General features: G+C 36.8%; 1 protein-coding gene across 2 annotated transcripts; it reads right to left on the bottom strand.

Annotated features, from left to right (window-relative positions):
* Positions 1 to 3621: 3621 nt before the first annotated feature.
* LOC110728799 (carboxyl-terminal-processing peptidase 1, chloroplastic-like) lies at positions 3622 to 20363 on the bottom strand. 2 transcript variants are annotated; one of them, XM_021908449.1, is made up of 14 exons: positions 19909 to 20363; positions 19618 to 19650; positions 19423 to 19542; positions 18720 to 18857; positions 17810 to 17914; positions 17542 to 17710; positions 15155 to 15231; positions 7398 to 7442; positions 5543 to 5623; positions 4659 to 4697; positions 4520 to 4582; positions 4261 to 4390; positions 4075 to 4155; positions 3622 to 3977 (listed from the first exon to the last, which is right to left on the bottom strand). In XM_021908449.1, exons 1-13 carry the CDS (start codon positions 20311 to 20313, stop codon positions 4100 to 4102), a joined length of 1461 nt encoding a protein of 486 aa, XP_021764141.1. In that variant the 5' UTR covers positions 20314 to 20363; the 3' UTR covers positions 3622 to 3977; positions 4075 to 4099. The 2 variants fall into 2 exon arrangements, with proteins under 2 accessions (XP_021764141.1, XP_021764142.1); XM_021908450.1 differs by lacking the exon at positions 19618 to 19650 and having other exon boundaries at positions 19909 to 20361.
* Positions 20364 to 24835: the final 4472 nt, after the last annotated feature.

Genomic DNA, 24835 nt, shown 5'->3' with positions numbered 1-24835 from the left:
TTTTTTTTTTAAATGCATCACTTCTATATTTAGTAACTTTATACTATATTTTATCATTTCTCTCACTTACTTTAAACCCCACTCAAATTATTTTATCATTTCTCTCTCTTCAATGGTCCCCACTTAAATAATAAAAATATATATCCTCTCACACATACTTTCTCTTTCATGGTCCCATTTTATTTTACTATAATAATTTATTTACCCCCTCACAATATAATATTACTCTCCTAAAACTTTGTGCATTCCCAAGTGATGCAAGTAAAAAAAAAAACGGAAGGAGTACTTCATATATATTATACTCCCTCTATTCTTTTTTGTTCTACTCACTTTTCATTTTAGGCGGCTATTTTATGCTCTATTCACTTTGCTTTATTCTTTGTAAAGCATCCCATTTTACCATCTTACCTCTTCAACCCCATAATAATTACACATTTCCATACTCTCTCAAATAAGACATTCTTTTAAAAACGGTGGAAAAAATCTCCAAATATAGAGTACGAGAGGGTCAAAAACAGGCATTGTCAGCTGCAAAATGGCAAAGTGGTACCAAAAATAGGTTTTGTTTAATGCTACTTTAGGAGTACATATACGAAATGTCTAAAGTGGCGACAATACTTTTATAAAATGTACGACATATACAAGAAGAGAAGCGATTCCTCTTTGTTCTACAGTTTTCAGTTGTTTTTCTGTATGGATCTGCCAATTCTTCTTGCTACTGCAATCGTAGCATACACTCTAATTTTAATTCTCTTACTCCAATCTCAAAAGGATCATTTTTCAATGTACGATGTATCAAAATATTAACGGGTATAGATATTTTCTAGCATGATATAGTCTTATATCAAGACGGAAAATGTCACCTAATTTTTATACAAATGTACCCCGTAATCAGGGGCGGAACTAGGGTGGGTTCAAGTGGGTTCATTGAACCCACTGATTTTTTGAAAAAAATTTAAAATTTTTTTTTTTTAAAAAAAAAAAAAAATCAAAATAGGTTTAAATAGAATATTTGTGTATTATATGGCAACAAGTAAAGTTGTAGCCCAGTGGTTATTTTTACCTCCCATCACACAAGAGTTTGTGGGTTCAAAACCCATAACTCACACTTTTTTTTTTTAATTTTGTTTCCTGAGCACTGAGCTTTCCTGCTTCCAGAGTTCGCTTTCCTCTTCCTCATTCCCCCAAATTGCAAAACCCTAACTTCTTCCTCCAATCCTCCTTCTCTTAATCTCTTCCCGTTCTTCCTCCTTCTCTTCCCGGCGCAGCACGGCAGCAGAGTCAGCAGAACACGGCGGCAGCGGCAGGCCGGCAGCGCACCAGCCACTCACCCAGACCCAGCCTCACAGCCGTGTATGGTGTATCGGTGTATGTAGGGGTAAGTGAATTTGGGGATTTTTTTTTTTTTGCAAATGTAATTTACTTCTCAATTTGGGGATTTTTTTTGCTAAATCATTGAATACTTGAAAATTGAAATTCATATGCTAAATTCAATTGCTAATATACATTACGATTTACGAATTGCCAATGTTTTGTAAATTGCTGAAGTTTGGATATAATTATCTAATTTACTTCTCAAGTTCTCAATTTGGGGATTTTTTTGTATTTCGTATGCTATTTTCATATGCTATGCTATTTTCTGCCTTTCGTTTCTGCCAATTCATATGCTATTTTCTGTATTTCGTTTCTGCCTTCTAGTTTTCATAATTTCATTTGCTATTTCGTTGATATGGGTTTGATTGATGAATATTATAGATCTTAGAGATAATTTATTTACATTGTTATGTTTAATATATGCTAATTTTTAATTCAATCGTGAAAATTTGGCCTTTAATTATTCTGTGTTTGAAGCATGATTTTGAGTTAAGTGATGTTTGGCGAACACTCTTTGATAATTTTATTTGTATAATTTTGAGTTCAGTGATGGTTTTGTATTGCTGATTAATTATATATAAAAAATTGAAATTAATCCTGTGACATGAATCTACTACACAATTTAACTCTAACTAAGCTACATTGAATTGAACATTTTTATTGTCGGCACATAAGAATTCTGTCAAGCCATAGCTAACGACAGTAATCTGCTACAATAATCTAAGTGAGCAATCAGAATGAGAAAAGCTTCGATAGTGAAACGATAATATTTAGCTACTTGAACTTAATATCCCTATTTGGTTAGTTTGGCAACTTATCAAATGAGAAATAAATGTAAGGTGGGATGTTGATCCATGTATTGGGTTAAGTCCTTAAGCTCTAGCGATGCGTGAAAGGATACAATGAAATATCATGGCCATTATCATTATTTTTCCGTCATTAAGTTAATATGTGCTGATTGTTGGCCTCTTTGACTAGTTGAATCCATATTTTAACTCTATAACAATGATAGTATGTAGCTTATTCAGTTTAAATAGTATATGTGCAATGTAATGCTTACTTGCTAATTAGAATATTGTAGCTTTTTTTTTAATGTTAACTTGTAATTTATTTAATGTGTTGCTTCTCTGCCATTGTATTAGCTTGATCAGATTTTATCGGTTATAGCTTTTTTTTTTTTTTTTTTTCATTTTTTCTATGTGTAATCTATTTGTAATCCATAGTTTGAAATTATTTATGTACTGAATATTTAATTATTGTATTTTTATTCCTTTGTTAATTATGATTTCAAATTTCGGAAGTTTCGAACCCACACTTCGAAAATCCTGGTGACGCCACTGCCCGTAATCAATAATTGAACATGAAATCCATTCATATGACATCTATCTATACTCCATAAATAGTCACATGTAGTTTTACTATCTCCTTACCTCTTATTATTTGAAAAGAAAAAATAAATAAATGCAACTATATACATTTGCATTATACTTGTAGGAAAGTAGTCAAAATACTACTACTCTTGTAATACTAACGATTGACTGTTGTCTATTGCTATAATATTCTTAGGTGTTAATACAAATAATGAATTAATGTTTGCCAATGTTTCAATATATACTCTTTACAAAGGAATTGCTGTATCAATTTTGGGGTAATAACTTTCGATGCATATTATTAGAGGATATTCATATAGAGCCAATAGAGGTATTTGATTTGAGGTAAATATGTTGGTCTTAACGACAAAGCTTTACATACCATACCAACGCCATCTACTACAGATGGAGAGCCTTAATAAAGTACTCCCTCCGTCCCATATTATAGTTTTTGTTTCCCTATTTTGAATACCCAAAATGTTATTTTTGTTTTTATTTTTAGATAGTATGTAAAGACCATTATACCCTCATTTTTTTAACTTTATTCATTATACTTTCTAAATTACCCTTGAATTTTTCACTTGTTTTGTATTTTTTTCCACTTTCTCTCTCTAACTTTTGTCTATAATTGTATTTTTCACCTTTTTTTTATATACTTCATTCACTTTCTTCCCTCTAACTTTTGTCTATAATTGTACTTTTCACCTTTTTTATGTACTTTATTCACTTTATCCTCATATTTCTTAAATATTGTGAAAAATCACAAACAGGAACTATGTATTGAAACGGAGGGAGTACATCCCCAATGATTGCTTTGTAATTACATGCCCGACTTTAAACGATTTGTTAAAAAAAAAAAAAAAAATTGGCGAGGGGATAAACAGAATAACTAGGCGAGTCAGAGATCTAATTGCAGTCAAACTACCTGCTATCAAAATCTTTCTATAAAAGAGGTTTATTTGAGTAGCAATTCACGTACAAAATTGTTTTGGTGAATATACATACATTAATTACAAGTAGAGATAAATAATACAAGAGGAGCACTTTCAATCAACTCTGCCAAGCTCAAGCTGAACTCAAAATGAGGGGATCCTAACTCATGTTACTTATGTTACCACCGTAAGATAAAATAAACTTGCTTCGGTGAATCATACCCAACACCAGATTTGTCGTAAGAAAATCAAAACAAGAAGCAGTAAAATCAGCAGAACTTCATGTCTACATGACAAGTCCCTGAGTACATAACAATGGCCAATTATATCAGCAGATTGGCAAAACAATTTGGATAGAGGATTACAATCACAAATACTATGTAGATAGAAATGCTTACAACAAACAAGATTGGTTTGCTTCATTCATCCCTGTATCAACCGATTGCAAGTAGAAAGAGATTTTGTCACATCACTCCATCCTGAACTTACCAAGACCAGAGTGAGAAGGGTTCACTTTAAGGAAAGATCTACCAAAAATGATAATTTTAAAAAACCAAAAACAGGTAATGAAAGGAAAATCTCACGTGGGATGTTAGAGAAGTCAGGCTCTATTCCATTGCCATTGATATCCAAGTGGTGAGGTGTTATGTACTTCCCTATTGTGACAACCACGCCAGATCCATCATGAAGCTCAAAAACTGATTGAATGAGACCCTGCCCATGATATTTTCTAATCTTGTAAAATCCATCTATGGAAGACTAGCCACGGAATACAACAAAGCTGCCAAGGAAATAGTAAAAAGAGATTACAGCAGAGGAAAACAAAGAAATAGGAATTCAAACCTTGCCATAGGTTTTTTCTCCCACCAGAACAGCTTTGCAATTATCATGAAGAGCAGATGCCACCTGTGTGAATGCAAGGGTTAAGCAACTGCAGCAGATAATTGTCGTTCATCAGATGTACTAGCAATGAGGGGCTTACTATTTCACTGGCACTTGCGGTATTATGGTTCACCAAAACCTGCATATTGCAGTAAACCAATAAACAAAAGATAAGTGTGTAAAATTTTCCATTAGTTTCTTCCTTTTTTTAGCTAATCTTAACAGATAATCAAAATAATTTGAGGCTGCTTAGAGGCTGGAACTTTTTAGCACAAAAAATTGCCTTGACCCAGAAGACAACTTGTCACAAATCTGCCCTCAATTAAGAAAGGTTGCATCAAGAATGTTTTTTTTACCCATCTAACTTTCTCATGATAAACTATTATTACTAAGGCTTCTCTTCACCTTAATAGAACAATATTTAATAAAATTCAACATAAATCAGTTTTGTTCACTAAGAATCAGCAACTCCATACAAAAAATTGCAACAGTGAATCTGTAAAAATCAGTTTAATCAGAAGTTTTTTTCATTTCAACAATCAGGTGAAGATAACAGGGCATAAGTGTCGACAAAAACAATGCCAAGCCACTAAAACTATTGGTAACAATTGTCTATGCAGCACATGTTACAATAAATGTAGTAAAACATCAACTTTTATACTAGGATTGTTAAATCCTAGCCAAATTAACTCTAAACTTTTTTGTTCCTTTATGCTTCTATTTTTCTTCCATTAATGTATTGCATACAAGTAAACATTCATTGCAAAGCCATGAAAGATGCTGCAGAGAACAGCAACCTTTTGAGTGGGCACAAAGGTGAGCAGCAATAACAATAACTAATTCGGAAATGTGAACTAATTTCACATGTGAACTATTATAAAAATTATTCTACGTGGAGATTTCTAACAAAAGTACAATTAGAACAAAAAAATAAATAAATTATTCCATGTGAACTAATTTCACATCTTAGATGATAAACCATACCATGACAGGTGCTGTAACTAATGGTGGAGACTCTGCCACAAAGGCATTCTGAGACAGTTCCCTTCCAGCAGTATAAATCACCTGTTGGTAAGACAATTGAACAAACATATAAGTGGTTGTTCACTTGTTCACAGCCCTGTCAAAAGGACCTGAAATATGAATACGACCCTAACTTATTGAATTTGAGCACAATATTGTCTGAATTTCAAAACTCATTTAAGGTCAATGGTACCAGAATTATGTTGACTCAATAAGACAAGCCATAAAGAGGAAAACTAAATAAACAAAACCAATGCCCTGTAAATCTCAGCTGGAAGCAAATTTTGCCTTTTTCATGTGAGCAGGCCTGAGAAGTATAATAAACCAACTACCAATAAGTGTCCTGAAATCATAACATTGATGACTTACTATTTTAAATAGTTATCTAACTTCGTTAAGTTGCAAGGACAAAATACAGATCATCGAACCCCAGGACAGAATTCATGCCATGGTTTGTGGAGCTCAAACCTGGCATAATCAGGGCAAGCAAGCAAGCCATACTCTCAAATAAGATTCCTTCACCTACGTATAGGTCATGTTAAAGTTAAACACCAATAAAGAAAAACAACTAAAGTGCCACAGTTCCCTCAATCGAAAAGCAAGCCATTGACTCAAGTCTAAATCTGCTTGGCAAACATAATCACTTTTCAGCGGGACTATGACAATCTTCAAGACAACTAATATATAACACCCTTTTCCCCTTTTTAATCCACTTTGTATCTTAAATTCTCTCCATCTAACTGTTGTACTAGTATTACAGCGTGTTTCATAAATTTAAAAAAATAAAAAAAAAAAATCAATTTCTGATTTTCTACTTCTTCAGAAAACAATTTGTTGGCATTTGTCTCCCCCCAATCCACTCCAAAACATATGTGTATATGACTACTCATCAACACAAAACTGGATTACACAATACATTTAACATATGACCATCAGTTTCATGAATTTCTTGACGACTTACGCACTTTTGTTACAATATGAACTGCACTTTTCTTTAAGGCATTATGATGATTTACACTCAAAAACTAGTTGCTTAATTATCATTTTATTTGTGAATCTCTTCATTTTCCTCATGCAGTCACCCTATTTTTCAGTTTTTACCTCTGGTAGGGAAAATATGCTCATAAACTAAATGGAATAGTGTCTGCTCTGCAAAGTTCCAGGCCCATCACAGAAAATGCTGCCATGTTCTAATTGCAACTCTAATTAAAATGAAAGTTCCAAGACTTCCAACTAAGGTTAGAGTTGTTATATGGACTGTACTATCTCATAACATCAATCAGCTGTATCCAAGAAGGCTTTTAAGGTGTGTGTTAACTGTCATGGAAATAACAAAACTAATTAGCACTTGGATCTGTGCAGTTCCAATTCTCACTTGAATCTGCATAGCTCCAATTCTCATTCTCAGTGCACAGTATTACTCCATTGCACATATTCAAATATTTATTTATTTTTTCTTTTGAGGGAGTGGGGATATTCGTTCATTCATGGGAGGATATGCTTTTCATTTCTCATTACATGAAATCTCTTTTCTTCCATTCCTAGTCATTTAATGATATTTGAATTCTTTTCAGAAAAAAAAAAAAAAAAAAAAAAAAAAAAAAAAAAGCAGACTAAGATCAATGTCTCAATATTATTATAGGATATTTAAACATACCACTTGCTGATATGGTAATTTATGTAATTCAATGTCTAAATTCTTAAGATCATGCTTACGCAAGAGAAACAAGTGGGACAAACAAAAGAAAGGGGAGAAGAAGATGAATAAAGAGGACAGAAGTGCATTAGGCAAACTTAAATGATAGCAATACCATACCGTATCCCCCTCATTCAGAAACAGCTTTGCGATTTCTATCCCAGCCTGCCAAAAAAAAAAAAAAAAAAAAAAAAAAAAGAATTCACTACATAAATATATAAATTATACTTAAGACTGTACTAAAAGGAACACTATTATGTCAAATTTCAAGCAAATTAATGTGTTTCGAAGATCTTTTAAGTGTCCGGTAAGCTGTGGTTAAACTATAAAAATCTTTCAACAGCAGCAGATCCCTAACTTCTAGGGTCCTAACAAATTCTGTTAAACAATTGAACTCAATGCAAAAAATAATAAGGAAGTAGGCAAATAAAAAGTAAGAATCATGAAACAGATTTCAACAATAAAAGAAGATAGCAGGCTAGAGGCCCTATGTAATAAACTAACTTTAAGAAGGACACTTTGGGAAATTTAGTATTATTAGGTTAATAGTCCTTAGCCTTAGTATAAAAAGAAGGTGAGGAGAAAGGAAAGGATAGGCAGAAATTTGTATTGAAGGGAAACCTTAGAGAGTCATGGCCTAAAGCTATTTTGAGAGTGATAGCCTAAAGCTATTAACCTATCCTTTTGTAACCTTTCAGCTGTTATCAATCCAAATTCGAGCTTCAATCTTTATTTACTTGCATTTTTAAATCAGAATTAGAAACCCAGAAAATCCAGTCCAGTACACCCTACAACCTTTTCACTCAAAAGCGGCAGGATTATTCAACACTTTAACGTCAAAGGGCATCAAAACAAGCATACAGCATGCAATATGCTAGGATTTGGATATGAAAACAGGGTATGCAACAGAAATAGAAGATAGCAGCTAAGGGATAAGTGTATTGCAACCAGAGTAATCACAATACAGGGGCCTTCTTTCGAGAGGAAGGTTCTCTCCACAACTCACTTCAACAACAAATTCTGGATACTCTCCCCCTATCCCATTAGCACTATTTAATACGACAATTAAGCCTAACAAACTCAAGCAACAGCTAATACACGGAAACAAAATAACAACCAAATAACAAACTTATTTCTGAATTACTACTTTGCCCTTTCCCAAAACTGATTTCATAACAAACTATCTTCCAGCTCATCATCAAGCATTTGCTAGCCTATTCTTGGGCCTTCTCCTTGCATATGTGAAACGGACCTCAGGCCTAGGATGATCTCTTGCAATACCTCCCACCCAAAGTTTCACCTTGTCCTCAAGGTGGAAGCAAGGAAACCCGAGGTTGACTTCATCAAAGAACTCCCAAGTAGCTTCAAATTCCAGCAGGCCCTTCCAATGTATCAAGACCTCCATGGCAGTCTGAGAGTTTCTCACTCCAAGTACAGCCTGCAGGAATTTGTTGAAGTCAACCTCAGGTTTATAGGAATTTGAAGCTACTTGGGAGTTCTTTGATGAAGTCCACCTCCAATATCAAATCAGCAGACAAGTTTATAGGGAGCTGAGTTGGGGTTTGACTGATGCCAACAGCTTTCTTTAATTGCCAGATGTGGAAAACAGGGTGGATTGTGGCATAAGGAGGTAGCTGCAACTTGTAAGCCACACTGCCTATGCGTTGAACCACTGGGTAAGGCCCATAGAATCTCGGAGAAAGTTTGTCATTGGACCTCCTCACCAAAGACTTCTGCCTGTAAGGCTGCAATTTCAGGTAACCAAGTCCCCAATCTGAAATGAGCCCTCACGCCTTCCCTTATTTTCATAGTGTCTCATATACACCTGTGCTTGTACCAGATGATACTTCAAGTCATCTAACATTGCATCTCTCTCTTGCAGCTGCTCTTCCACAGAAGATACAGTAGTACTTCCTGCAGAAAACCTGATCAGATGAGGGGGGTCCCGTCCATAGAGTGCCTTGAAAGGAGTGCAGTTCGTGGCGGAGGGAAAAGAAGTATTATACCAATACTCTGCCCAAGGTAACCAGCAAGCCCAACTATGAGGTTTAACATTCACAAAACACCTCAAGTAGGCTTCAACACCCTTATTGACCACCTCGGTCTGCCCATCCGTCTGTGGATGGTAGGCCTTACTTCGCATGAGTTGAGTCCCTTGGAGGCGAAACAACTCTTTCCAGAAAATGCTAAGAAAGACTTTGTCCCTATCCGAGACAATGGAGCTGGGTATGCCGTATAGCTTGACCACCTCACTGATAAAACTTTGAGCCACACTCTGAGCTGTATAAGGGTGTTTAAGAGGTATAAAATGCTCATACTTAGTCAACCTGTCCACCACCACTAGTATGGTATCCCACCCCAAGGATTTGGGAAGACCTTCAACAAAATCCATGGATATGTCCTCCCACACCCTCTCCGGGATTGGCAAAGGCTGAAGGAGACCCAAGGGTGAAGAGTTGAGGTCTTATTCTGCTGGCAAACTTGGCAATGCTGCACATATCTCTGAACATCCTTCCTCATGCCAAACCAGAACCACTCCCCAGCAAGTCGTTGGTATGTCTTCTAAGTCACCAGCATGCCCTCCTATCACTGAATCATGATACTCGTTGAGCAATTTGCTCGTGAGTTCACTTTGCTTGGGGATTACTATCCTTCCTTTGTACTTCAGCACCCCATTTTCCAAGGAGAACCATTTGGGAACTGAGTCACCTGCCTGAATTTGTGAGATTAATCTCTGAAGTACCACATCCTTCTTGATAAAGGACTGCACAAAATCCCAGCAAATGCCACAAGAAGTAACCATGTTCAAACACTCCACATCAGGTGAAAATTGACGAGACAATGCATCTGCAACTTTATTAGTAGGCCCAGGCTTATAGTGGATATCAAACATATAACCCAAAAGTTTACTCACCCACTATTGGTAGGCTTAGCCAACTTCCCTCTGCTCCAGGAGATATTTGAGGCTTCTCTGATCAGTTCGTACAATAAAGTGGCAGCCTAGCAAATAATGCCTCTACTTCTCAATGGCAAACACTATGGCCATCAACTCTTTTTCATAGATGGGCTTGCTTAGATTTCTGACTCCCAAAATTTTGCAAAAATAAGCAATCGGGTGTTCAGCCCGGAGTAACACCGCTCCCAGACCATGCCCCGAGGCATCTGTCTCCAACACAAAAGGAAGAGAAAAGTTTGGGGCTGCAAGGGTAGGTGCCTTGACCATAGCCCCTTTGAGAGTGTTGAAGGCTACGATAGCAGCTTCTGTCCAACCAAAAATATCCTTGCAAAGCTGATCTGTGAGAGGTTGAGCAATGAGTGCATAGCCCTGAATAAACTTCCGATAGTAACCAGTGAGGCCAAGGAAACCCCGCAATTCTCTCAAATTCGAAGGAGGGGGCCAGTCTACCATGGCCTGGACTTTCGCAGCATCTACCTCCACACCAGCCACAGAAATTACATGCCCGAGATAAGCTACCCGTTTCTTGCCTATCTCACACTTCTTGTAGTTGGCATACAATTGATGTTCTGCTAAAGTTTCCAGCACTTGTCTTAGGTGAGGTAAATGAGTCTCTTCACATAGACTATAGATGAGTATGTCATCAAAGAAGACGAGGACAAATTTGCGAAGGAATGGCCTGAAAATTTCATTCATAAGTGACTGGAATGCTGCTGGTGCATTGATTAGCCCGAAGGGCATAACCAAAACTCAAAATGGCCTTCATGGGTGGGGAAGGCAGTGTTATGCACGTCTTCGGCCCTTACTCGAATCTGATGGTACCCAGATTTTAGATCGAGTTTAGTGAAAATAGTCGATCCACCCAATTCATCCAACAATTCGTCGATTATGGGAATTGGAAATTTGTCTGGAATTGTCTATTTGTTCAATGCCCTGTAATTGAAACAGAAACGCCACGAGCCATCCTTTTTCTTCACCAAAAGCACCGGGCTCAAATACGTGCTTGTTGAAGACTGAATGATACCTGCACTCAACATGTCAGTCACCAATTTCTCAATTTTATCCTTCTGCGACTGGGGGTACCTGTAGGGTCTAACATTAATTAGATTAGCACCGTGACGAAGCACAATTGCATGTTCAATTTGTCGTTGCGGAGGCAACCCTTGCGGCATGTTGAACACCTGCTGAAACTCTTGCAGTAAGGGTCGAAAAGCTACTGGAACAAGTGGTCATCCACCACCCGTTCTATATGATTAAACTCAAGCAGATATCCCTGACCTTCTTTTTGAAGATTTTTTAGCATTGCCTTTAACGAGATCCCTGTTCTACCCAGAGGATCGCCCCGTAAAGTCACAGTTTCTCCACCCAAGTGGAATTTAAGAGTCTGAGTTTTCCAATTGGTGGTTGTGTTACCAAGTTTTTCCTACCACTGAATTCCCAAAATGATGTCGGAATTACCTAAGGGCAAAATGAGGAAATCTTCGATAATCGTCACTCCTTGAAGGTCCAGCAAGACCCCCTTACACTCCCCTTTCCCTTGTACAGATTCACCCGTTCCGAGCATCACCCCGAAACTCTTGGTGTTAGTGGGACGAATCTGCAATTGCTGGGCAGCTGTGGAGGAGATGAAGTTGTGCATGGCCCCGGGGTCGACCATCACCACCACGAGGCTGCCGTTGACCGTACCAGCCAGCCGCATGGTTTTCGGACTTGTCAAGCCCATTACTGAGCTCAGGGAAACTTCTGCGTGGGGTTCTATAGTGGGTTGTTGTACGGTGGTGGTTTCTAGATGAGTTTTTACCATGGAAAACTCACCGGAATCATCCCAGTCATCATCATCATCCACCGTGAGAAGCACACTAAGGCCCCGGCGCTGGCACCGATGGTTCATATTCCACTTCTCACCTGCTCTCGTTTTTTGCTGCATTTCCTTCTCCGCCAGCAATTGCAGCTCTTCGGTAGGTCTTGCGGTGGAGTTTCGGGTGGCGAAGGGTTGGGTTGTGGTGTTTTGGGTGAGGTTCGTGTTTAGGGTTGTGTTTGGGTTGGTTCACAGGTTTTGGGTACGAAGTTCTCCATGTGGGTAAGTTCGGGTTATGGGTTTTGGGCTTTGGGCTTAGTTTCAATTTTTCCTCGATCCGCATGGAAAGATCCATGGCCAGATCTAAAGTGGGTGGACCCAGAATCCGGACCGGACCTCGACCCGAATTTCTTCCTTGAGTCCGTTTGATATATTGCCCTTTCGCAATATCTTCTGGAACACCATCAATTGGAGCCAAGAGTTCGATGAATAGGCGACAATAATCAGCCACCGTCCCGGTCTGTTGGTGAGCGAGCCATTGCTCGTGCAAAGAACCCGTTGCGGTGGTTCTGAAGCGGCGGAGGATTAGCTTCATCAGGGGTTCACAACTCATCACAGCCTGCCGTCGATGTTCCCATTGATACCAAAGTAGCTGAGAATCCAGCAATCCGGATTAGCTCCATCAAAAATTGGTAAGTCAAGTTTTCTTAACTTCCAATTCGACTGACCGGCCTGAAAACCACCTTCTCTATATTCCAAGTGTGGTTGCGAGGAGAACGGATTATCCCACTGGTTTTGTGGGTCGTTCACCATTGATGATCGAACCTCCGATCGGAACTTCTCCTGACCTACTCGTGAAGGCACCTCAGCGATCTCCTGCTCCAACAAATCCAATCGTTGACCATGAGTCAGGCGAGCCATCGTCTTCTCCGGCGAGGATCGTGGTTGCTCTGATACCAATTTGCTAGGATTTGGATATGAAAACAGAGTATGCAAGCAAAAAAACAGAAATTGAAGATAGCAGCTAAGGGATAAGTGTATTGCAACCAGATTAATCACAATACAGGGGCCTTCTTTCGAGAGGAAGGTTCTCTTCACAACTCACTTCAACAACAAATTCTAGATACTCTCCCCCTATCCCATTAGCACTATTTAATACGACAATTAAGCCTAACAAACTCAAGCAACAGCTAACACAAGGAATCAAAATAACAACCAAATAACAAACTTATTTCTGAATTACTACTTTGCCCTTTCCCAAAACTGATTTCATAACAAACTATCTTCCAGCTCATCATCAAGCATTCGCTAGCCTATTCTTGGGCCTTCTCCTTGCATATGTGAAACGGACCTCAGGCCTAGGATGATCTCTTGCACAATACCAGCAAGATTTAAATCAAGGCCACAAAAATGGACAGATGGTGTTGATATGTTAAGTTTATGCTATATATTTTTTTCCCATTTTTTGGCTATTCACTTGCATATTTGAGCTCTTCTGAGCCAATTTTTACTAGCAAATTCTTCTTTAGTGTGGCTTGAACTTTGATTTAAGTTTGGTAGGATTGAGAAAATTTTCTGTTGCTTTCTACAACTGAATATTGCCACGAGAGGTTGAATAGGACAGATGGAATATTTCTGGGTCTGCCCGACTGGGCAACGTAGCCCAATGAGGTCAGGCAAGTTTACAGGCCAATCCATGCAGTACTACTTTTGTAATTCTGCGTGCTCGATCAGGTAGGTTTCCTCAAGCTGATCAGGCAATACCAAATTCCTCACCACAGCAGGTTTTTTCAAGGAGTTTTTAAGCTTTAGGTGATTCACGGATGATAATTTTTCTTATTTTTCAAAAAATTTAGCATTAGGCTATTAAAACCTCTGTAAAGCCCGATTACAAGACATTTAGACATAATTTAAAATTTCTCTTAGTAATTAGAACCCTAGTTTCTCTCTAATACTACTTTTAATCCTTATTTCAAGTTTCAAGCTTTGTTCTTCAATAATAATTTCTGGATGTTTGTAGCATCTGTATTTATATTATTTCTATCTTTTATTATTTATTTCCATTGTTAATCATGGTTTCCACGGTAGAAAATTGGCAATGATCTCCAAAACTTTGGTTTTCATTTACAAGATGTTCCACTCTGTGATAGGTATAAGGGCTGGACCTGGGACAAGGGGCTTTGACACTTGGAACTGCTAAAAACTTAAGAAGAGTTAACTACCTAGCAAGGTTTGAAATACAATTGTGGTCGAGATCGCAGGAAAAGAAATGTTTTGTTGATCGCAAACCAGTGTTGCTATTGTTCTCTGTTAAGAGTAGTTCTAGTAGTTAGAGTAGACTATTAATGGCTTAGAGCCATCATTGGGGAGACGTGTGGAATCTTTCAGTATAATTTTGAATAGCAAGTTTTTAAGAAACACGGGATGTAACGTTTAACGTGGGGCGATTCGGGGTTGGAACTTTTTAAAAATCCTTTACAATAGAGCCTAACTGAAACAAAGTAGCCATATATTTGTACCATGCTGCCTAGTAGCTCCAGTCAGTAACAGCATCACTATTACTAATAGTCTGTTTAAGTAGCATAACGATAAAACTTTCATCAAGAAACCAATTCTGATGGTTGTCAACTTGTCGCACATGGGATATGTGAAAAGTATCAAAGCAATGCATAAGTAGACAAGCTTTGCTCTTGACATAAGACCTTTCCTTTTTAGTCAAATCTTCCAAAAATAATTGAAATTACAAAAAATCAAGAACAAATTTTTCAAGGAAATATAAATAATTTGCAAGAAACTTGGTTCACTTTCCTAGCATGTTTCCTATGTGAACCTAGACTCTACAAAATTACTCCCATAGAAAAGAGCCAAAGAAGGCAATCTCACCCAACAATTCTACATTGAGTTTCAACATTAGGAGTCACTGAGAAAATATCTTAAGTCATGTCCTCTCCTGAAGGAAAAGTTCAGGGAACTAAGTTTAACTAGTCACAAAATTCATCTTACGGAAGCAAATCAGGTTCAAGACACAAACAAATCCAAAATATTGCTAATTGAAATGTTTGCAGATACGTAAGAACATTAACATCAAGGCACGTAGGACATGAACATGAATGTGGCATATACCTGCACTAGGCCACCAAAATTGTCTCTTAGATCCAGAACAAAACATGAGGCACCTAGGTCTTGAAGGCGCTTCATTGCTGTGCAATAGCCAAGATTATATGTGAGTTGTGATACCACAGACAATAAAAAAAACTAAAAGTTGGAGCATATATGTTTCATGTTTAATATTTAAAACCCTACCTATATAAATACAAACATGTACTTCCTCCATTCTTTTTTCAACACCTTCCTTTTATGAAGGTTAAAAATAATTGAACATTACTTTTTGTCTATGAGTTCTCTCTATCTCTCTCCTCATCACATGGATCCCATTTGTTTATCCCTCTCCTCATCACATGACCCCATTGTTTATCTCTCTGCTCATCTCATAGGTTCCTTAATAAATGTGCCTCTTTATGTTGCAATTTGAAAAGAATTGAGGAAATTATGTTAGTAATTCAAGTTAACAGCTTCCTTATATAAATACCCTAAGCATCATGAGATAAATATGTTGGAGAAATGCAGTCACATGTGATTTGGGACAGCATATAAAGCTCTTGCAAAATAAAACATATGTATCTAGAGGTCTTAAGATAAAGCTTCTGGAAATTTAATAGGAAAAATATTCTCAATAAGCTTTCAACCAACACAACTATGACAAAAAAAATTGTCATAGTTTAGCCCAAGGGTGTCCAGAACCCGACCCGGACTAGTCTCGGATGACTGGACCAAAGGGAACTGGTCCAATATCCGGGCCAAAAATTTTAATTTTTCGGTCTTTGATCTAGTTCGATCCAAAACCCCTAAAAAACTAATCTTGTACCGTATTAGTCTTTTTGCTTAATATCATGCACAAGAACCTATGGAATGTTTGAATTTACCTTCAATATGTTAGGAATATACTCCCTCCGTTTTGTTTTTTTTTTTCAATTCAACACTTTGACCGATACGGAGTTTTAGGTGGTCAAATTTAAATTTGTTAAAATATTATGTAAGTGGGGTTTACTAGGGAATATAAAAAAAAGGATAGTGTATTAATAGTTTATTTAAAATAAGAGATGTGAGAGAAGAGAAATAATAAAAAAGTGTAGTATATTTCCAATTGAGGAAGTATTGCATTTAAAAAAACAGTCATTTTAGGAAAGTGTAGCATTATACTTTGAGCTATTCTATAACCGGTCCGGTCCAGGTTTTGGACCGGTTTTATTGGTCCGATCCTAATCAGTCCAGTCTTGAATTTTAAATTGTTGGTCTTTGGTCTAGTCCGATCTTGGAACGGTGAACAAACCTAGTTAGTCCCATTAAGTATAGAACTAATTATATAGCTTGGAAGGCTAAACACAAAAGCATGAGGAGGGCATCGCAAATTATTTCTTCAGGAGTATTTACACATGGAAATTGGAGTATAAATGCTTGATTTACTCATTTTCCCAGTGAAATGAAGAAACTGAAGGATTACCCCTTGATTCCCGGCTAAATTGCAACTAAATTCATAGCATCGTAATTTGGCGAGTAACTTTTTGACAACCTAAGTGTTTTCTACGGTAATTGTGCAGAAAACATGGGAAGAGGCACAAGTTTTAAGAAACCCATGAGGCAAGGGATAAAAAGAGGAACCCAGGTGATTTGAAGAGAAATAAAGAGAACTCATTAGCCAAACAAAATAAAGAGAAGTGTTGCAATTATTTTGGAACATAAAGAGTACAAAAGGTAGTTTCTAAAGTTTTTTAAAATACTACAAATAAAAAATTACTAGCTGGTATGGTACTGCGTACTAACTGATGTACCATTTCTGTTAGGCTAATTACTACTCCCTCCGTCTCGAATCTACAAGCCTATTTCCCATTTTTCACGGGAATTAAGGAACTTCGAGATTCCTTAAAACCCATGATTGGGAAGTACAAATATGCATGTGGGGTTAGAGAGGGATAGAGAAAAAGAAAAGGTAGTTGGTAATTATTGAAGAGATGGAGAGAGAAACTGTAGGAAAATGATGTCAAAAGTACAAAAAAATAAAAGAAAAATGATGACAACTCTTCAAAAAAAGTGGAATATTGTCAAAAAGTACATTTTTTAAATAGAAATAGGCATGTAGTTTTGGTTATCCCGAAATGGAATACATGCATGTAGATAAGGGACGGGGGGAGTACAAGCCTACTAGGTTACATAACTAACACCATTCCCCCACCCCCATCCAAGCAAAAAAAAAGAGGATATAAATGATCACTGTTTCTTTCAAAACAAACACTTTCTAAAGGGCTCACGTAGACAGTATGTTTATGGCCTTTACTAGCCAAGGGTTAGCCAAACATACATATAGGTATATGGCAACATTTTAACTGGATTGAAACTTAATTTTATATTATCTCAAATCTCTCCATCTATCACAGCTAACTATAAATAGTTACCTGTCACTATATCTTTTCTGGCCAGCGCATTAAACTCCTTTAGTCGCACATATCCAACAGAGGTTGCACCATTGTCAATTTTCTCCAATCGGTAGAACACTGGAGGTCTAGCAACCATCTGCCTCTGAACTTTGACGGACTGAACTGGACCGCAATTTCCATGCTTGACCTAAATATGATTTTCATTATTCATTAGGTCAGATAAAAGATGCTGCAGTTACTGAAGGTTTCAGACATAGCATTCACAGGGTTAACACAGATATATCACCTCAACTGTTACAAAAGTTTCACTGGGACCTTGCAACTTTGATGATACTTCAAAAGCTGATTTGCCTCTCACATCCTCCCCGTCAACAGATAAGATTTCATCACCCTATAAGAAAGACAGTGGGAAATAATGTTGAAAGAAAGTGAAGATAGATGGGATTATACTTAGTTAATCGAAAGGTGGGACTGTATAGTAGACCGCCTAAAAGTTGGATTATCCAAAAAAAGAATGTAACTCAATGCTTTCTCTCATTTTGGACCTAGGAGAAGCACAAAAATATAAGAAAAACACTTAAAAGAAAGAAAAAACAGCAACAAGGCTTTATGAACTATAAAGCTACTTTACAACTTCAGAAGAAACCATCACGGCTTCATGTATAGAAGGTAGTTCCTCTTTTTCATGCCTGGTTCAATGTTACTTATATTTCTCAGTGTTTTAAACTTTTACTCCATCTAATACTTAAAAAAGAATTAGCAAGCAAAAGTTGTAAGATCAAACTGATTTGGTTATAATATTCATAAAAGGAAAAAACAAGGAGCTAACTTGGCCAAAAGCTTATGCAAATAGTGAGAATAGAATATCCCCTTGCCCCCCTCTCTTCCCCTCCCTCACTGCAAAACTTTGGACTGGAAGTTCACCACAACCCACAAGCCCTTTGTACCTCGTGAAAAGAGAATCTCTGACAGTTGAACAAAACACTAAATCAAAGTTAATCAGCTCCACTTCCAAGTAACTCTCAAATATATTGTAATGGCTAGATTGATTATTGACGTACAATAGAAATCCTACTCAGCCAATACTTTATGGCAATACTCTATTTAATACGGCAAACTCTAAAGCCTACGGAGCAACTTTATAATTAAATAGATAAAGATATAAGTTTAAAAGATAGCACTGTAGTTCTAGTCACCTGTCTAATTCCAGCAGTTTGAGCAGGCCCATCCAACACGAGTCCAAGCACCTTCAATTTGAAACTTCCATTGCTAGCAGGAATCTCCCTGAGATTTAGCCCAATGCCAGTGATGTCATATCTTGCCATCTTCGAGAACTTTCATACAACAACGATTCATATGCCATGAAACATAAACTACAGCAGGCGTGAGTTAAGACCTACAATTAATCCACTAGAACTACACAATAATAACAGCTGTAATCTAAAAATTCATGTAGTAGTGCAGCTAACACAGATTACAATATTGGGAAATGTTGGACATGTAATCAAGGTGGTAGGGGTAACACTTATTCAAAGTGATTGGACAGCAGGACAAATTGCAATAGAGAAAAAGATACTACGTACTACGTTTTGCAAGAAAAGCCTACAAAAACGAGTACATTTGAATATTAAAGCTCTGAAATGTACCTAGCACACCAAATACTGCTAGGTGCTAAGAGTTGCAAACACATTTAATCAATATCATCAGAACAGTTAACTGAACATCTGACACCAAACAGATAGCACATCTATCTCTTCTGGAACCAACTATTTCCACTATTCTACTTTAATTGTTCTATCGACAAAATGTGCATATTAAGAAGTGCTACAAGAATAACCAAAAGTAGCAATTTTTTAGTGGAGTAACATACAAACATACTATAATTTGATTAGTGACTACCTCTTCTGGTGACAAAAAACGCGTATAAGGATCTCCCAAGCTTGCCAGCATTTTTTGAACAACACTATGAGCCTTTGACCTAGTCTTAATAGAAGTGCTCAATATGTCTTCCTTCTTGCGCTGCACGCAAACGACAAATATGCTTGAGAGAGCATGTAAAACTAGTAGGAGAAAAAGAAACTAAGAAATACGTACATATGATTTGATAGCCAAAGTATACTCCCAAGTCTAAACATGAAGGATCAAACAACCATTAGCATTCAGCATCATCGAAACTCCTAGCACAATCTAGCTTGATTCTCAACTCAATTTATTACAACAACAAATCAATAATCATAAACACAATCCCAACTCAATTTATAACAAGTTCAATCTATAATTAAAAATTCATGCAATTATTTCATCAAATTATGAATAAAACCAATAGAAATTAATAATCATAACCATAATTATTAAAATCAAATTAGAGAGAGAAAAGGGTATTACAAGCCAAGACTCCGGAGACCAACGACTACGACCAGTATCAAGAAAACTTTCATTAACAATCTCCCAAGCTTCCTCCACAATCCCCTCATTCGTCTTCAATTTCGGCGCCGATAACTCCATTTCAGCTCCAAATTCTCTCTCATCTTCGCGACAATACGAATCAGACGACAACGACGATTGATCGGAAAGAGGAGAATCAGCAGCAATTGAAAGAGGAGGAGATAGTAAGAGGGTGAAGGAGAGTGCAGCACCAGCTATGGCGGCTCCAATTGAAGGGTTGTTGGGCCAATTGAGTGAATTTTGAAGATAATTGCTGGTGTAGTTTTTGGGTTGTCCGCCATTTTTGATGGTAATGGAAATGGTGGTGCTGCAGGGGTTTGGTGAAGTGAGAGAACAGAGGCTCATCCTATTACTTTCTCTATTGTTTTGCGTCTCTCATTCTCTATTTCTCATCTTCCACGATAGGAGCGGTGAACAGCTAAACGACACCCGCATTTTACTAGATAACGCCCTCTTGTTAACTTGAATTGACGATTATACCCTCACATGTATTCCCTCATTTCCCTACCCTGCTTTGAATTTAACATTCTCTCCTCCCAACAAACCACCACTGACCATCACTGACCAAAGTAAGCTCGCAAGGTCACTGTCGGGGTTAAATCGTGTTTTTTCACCAAATGCCAGGGAAATTGGGGTTCTTAATTAATTTGGGTGATTAGGGTCTTAAAAATAATTTGGGGGCTTACTGAGTATTGCTTTCAAACAGGTGTAAAAAGCTTACAAATTACAATTGAAGTATAGCAAAATATCTAGGGGTGAGCAAAGCGGGTACCCGATCAAAATTTTAGGAACCAGACCCAAAATTGATTGGGACCAGGTCCTAAAATTCGGAATTAGATTTGAAACCACTTCAACCGGGTCCTAATGTTTAAGAATTAGAATTGGAACCGCCGAGTATCGGTTCCGGGTACTCACTTATGTGCATAATTGTTAAAATTTAATACAAATTATAATATTTATTTTGATGCATTTTCATTTTTAGCGTTTAATACTTATATATATATATGCATGAAGCTAATTTATTTATGTTAGGTACTAATAATATTTTTTTTTTTTACTAACTAGATACATTCAACCTATTTTTGCTTCTAAAATATATTTAGTTTAATATATATTGGTTAACCAGGCACCCAACCGGCTCCGGGTCCAAAAAATTGAGAATTGGAATTGGAACCAATTGCAACCGGTTCACTAATTTATTTCCCGGAATTGAAACCACTGGGTCCATTCTGAATGCGGACCCGCCGGTTTCGGCTCCAATTTCGAATACCCGGAATTTTTGCTCACCCCTAATATTATCCATTGTTAGTGTACCTTTTTTTTTTAACAAATCAATTCATTAGTTAAAAGTCATACGCCATCTACAAATGAAATCTAAATCAACAAACACATAAAATTGAATCAAATAAGGGTTTCCTTCATCAAAGCTACGATTGTTGAATAGATATTGCACTGTGTACATTTCTCGCACACATTGCTGAAATATACAGCCTTTTCGGAGAGACAGTCTAACGATTTGTTGTAGCCGTAAGGATGATTTTCATCTAATTCACTTGAACGTGTTTGAAGATTTGACAATCGTTGCGATCCCGGACAACTCTTTACCAACGAACTGATAATAGGGCAAAAGATGATTACCTTTTTAATAAACCCTAACACACAAAAAAAAACCCTAAACAAAAACAAACAATAAAACTAACAAAATCTAACGACTATAGGGAGACGGATAAATATCTACACTACTCGTGTAGATTTATTGAAAATTAAATTGCAAAACTAAAAAAAAATAAGATAAAAGGATCGAAAATAGTCAAGAGGCAAAAAGGTTTTATTAACACTACGAGTTAAAAATTATTTTTGTTTTTTTTTTTTTTTTGAAACAAGTTAAAAATTAGTTAGTGTACGTACACTTGTTTTTTTTTACAAAAAAATATATGTTTGTGTATTTAGAATAGTAGGGATACGTTTGCGTCAAAACAAAAATAATACTACGTACAAAATTACAGAGTAATCCAGAACTGATAAAAGAATACATCAGTTTCCCGCTCTCTTTCCAGGTTTCCCATTGAAGCGCACTCCACGGTCTCCATTCAGACGACTTCTGAAATTACTATCCTCCATTGAAGCAGCTTCTGAGGTAAGATGAAGTTTCTTTTTGTATTCATCGAATATCAATTTCTCTATCTAGGGTTTATCTTTGATTTTATTCTCAATATACTCTATTTAGGGTTTGATTATTCAACTGTTGGTTATAACTAAGGTTATCAAAGATCATAACCAGCGATTTTGTTGCTAGAGAAGAAATTTATGCGATTTGCGGGCCTGAATTGGTAATTGAATAAAGTTTTCCTTTAATGTTAGGAATCTTAGGATGGAACTGTGAAATTGGACCTTTCCTATGTGATTTTTTGAGCATAATTTGATAATTGAATCAAGTTTGGTTGCTAATTTGTTGCAGAACCTTTTAATGCTAGAATGTGACTATGGTATTGGACCTTTTCTATCTCAAATCATGTGTTTTTTCGAGCCTAATTTGATAATCAAATCAAGTTTGGCTGCTAATGTGTTGCAGAACACTTTAATGCTAGAATGGGACTATGATATTGGACCTTTTCTATTTCAACTCATGTGATTTTTCGAGCCTAATTTGATAATTGAACCAAGTTTGATTGCTAATATGTTGCAGAACCCTTTAATGCTAGAATGGAAGTATGATGTTGGACCTTTTCTCCCTGGCTAGGGCAGCTGCCCCTCCTGCCCTAGCTCAGGGATAGGCCTGCTTGTGATTGAACTTTACTAACGCATGAATATCATTCCCTAGGTTATCACATCCTCTTGAGGCCTACAAGGAGGTGAGTTGTCTGTTCTTTTGTTTGTTGGTTGTTTATTTGTAGTGCTGACAATTTTTATTGTTATGTATTTGCAAAAGAAAGATGCTCAAAGTTTTGATTTATCTCTGAATGTGATTTGAGCATAGATAGTAGATAGTTTGAGCCTAAAATTCCCAAATGTTTGTTGAGCTGACATATTTAGTGGTCCAAAAGCTGCATAATATAGTGTATAGGTATGTTTTAAGTATTTTTTTTAATTAGGTCACTAGCTAAAAAACCTTCTTCTTGTAGTGTTTTCGAGAGTACATAGATGGAAATTGACATGTATAATGGGTCATGCCCCCATTTAAAGTTATAAATGGGTCAGGTCCATCCAATTAATAAATAGGGCAAGCCTTTAGCGGGTCACCCCAATAATGGGCTCTTAAGTGGGTGGGTCGGGCCCTATAAGGGTCAATATGTTGAAAATTAAAAATAATTTTTCTTTTATCACTGCCTTCAACAGTCTTCCATTTTCTTAGACGTCCATCTTCTTCTCACATAAGATCTTGTCATTAGCCTCCATCTTGTAAAATTGCTAAGATTGATAGTTTAAAATTCGTACAAAATCTAGGATATTGGGTTCATGTCTTGATTTTTTATGTAACGCTTCTTAAAATTATTGATAACATACCATAGCTAGTTTGCGATAAGTGCAACGAATTTACTCTGTATACGAAGTGTTACTTAAACCAAGGACACTATAGTATGATTCTGACGCAACAAAGGTTGAAGTCTAATTTGTTAGATTATTACAAAAATTGGGATTAGTAGTATGAGAAAATTAGAGATTAAGGTTGAGATATGTATAAAGGTGGGGAATGATCAAAGAAAATCTTGAAAATGAAGGCGGGTAATGATCAAAGAAAATGAATTGTTAGTGAAAATTGTGCACCAGCAACTGAGGAGAGAGAAAATGGTTATCAAGTGTGTTCTTTAGATTTTGAGTCTGCCTATTCAGTTTTCTCGTCCAAACATTAACAATATTGAAAAGTAAAGGGTTTGGGTTGGGCGGATCTAAATGGATCTTGATCTGACCCAAACCATTCAAAATTTAATGCAACCAAGCCCAAACCTGACTCGTTAAGTATCAACCTGTCCGCCCATGACCTAGGTCTAGATGGAAAATGAGAGGTAGCGAGGGGTTGCGACAATGGCTAGCTTCCATTTGCTTGCCTACATGTCTCAAAATTGTGAATTTTCTCGCCTCCCGATTTGCTTTAATTGTATTCAGATTTAACAGAACATTATAAGCATTCATTTGTGTAGCTTCTCTATATTTTCTAGCTATCTAAAGTTTGGGTTTCAGGTTTCAATTTCGATTTCATAATTGGTTGTTCGATTTTTGTCTTGTTAAGTCCTTTTCTTTATATCATACGATTCCTTATGACGATTTATGTTAGCCGACCCTAAATCATTTTGGGACTTAGGCTTTGTCGTTGTTGTTGTTGGGTGTTGGATTTTTATTTTCGTATATATATTAACATTGCGCAGTTTTATAGGTTTAGTGTTGTTGAGTTGCCTTGAAGATTATTATATTATTAAAATTCTCATATATATTTATCTACTCGGAAACATAGGGGGTAATGTGACAGTGGCGTATAAGGTACTAAGGGAGACATGTTTGGCGGCAGAAGCAGTAGCAGTTGGGTCCGCCATTCAGTTCATTTCTTTAAAATTCAGCATGCACCAACAACACGACCATTTTGCAATTCCACTGCTCTAAACAACAAAATGAAGCACCAGCCTTCTGACTCTGATGGCAGCAACAACATTAATTATTTAAGAGACTTGGACAACCTTAATTTTACTAAGGCTGCTAAGATTCTTTTCTCCACTCCTCCCAAGAAGAAGAATTTTTGGTAATCTTCTCCTTTGTTGTTGTTGTTTCTGTTTTTGTTGTTTTAGTGTTTCGGGTACCTTAGTTATAATGTGGTGGCTTTAAATTTCAATTCTTTGTTTAGTTTGTAATGTTGTTTCCATGCCTATTTCTCAAG

This window comes from Chenopodium quinoa, unplaced genomic scaffold (assembly GCF_001683475.1).
Source record: "Chenopodium quinoa cultivar QQ74 unplaced genomic scaffold, ASM168347v1, whole genome shotgun sequence".
NCBI lineage: Eukaryota > Viridiplantae > Streptophyta > Magnoliopsida > Caryophyllales > Amaranthaceae > Chenopodium > Chenopodium quinoa.
This window is presented reverse-complemented; position numbering and strand designations above follow the sequence as displayed.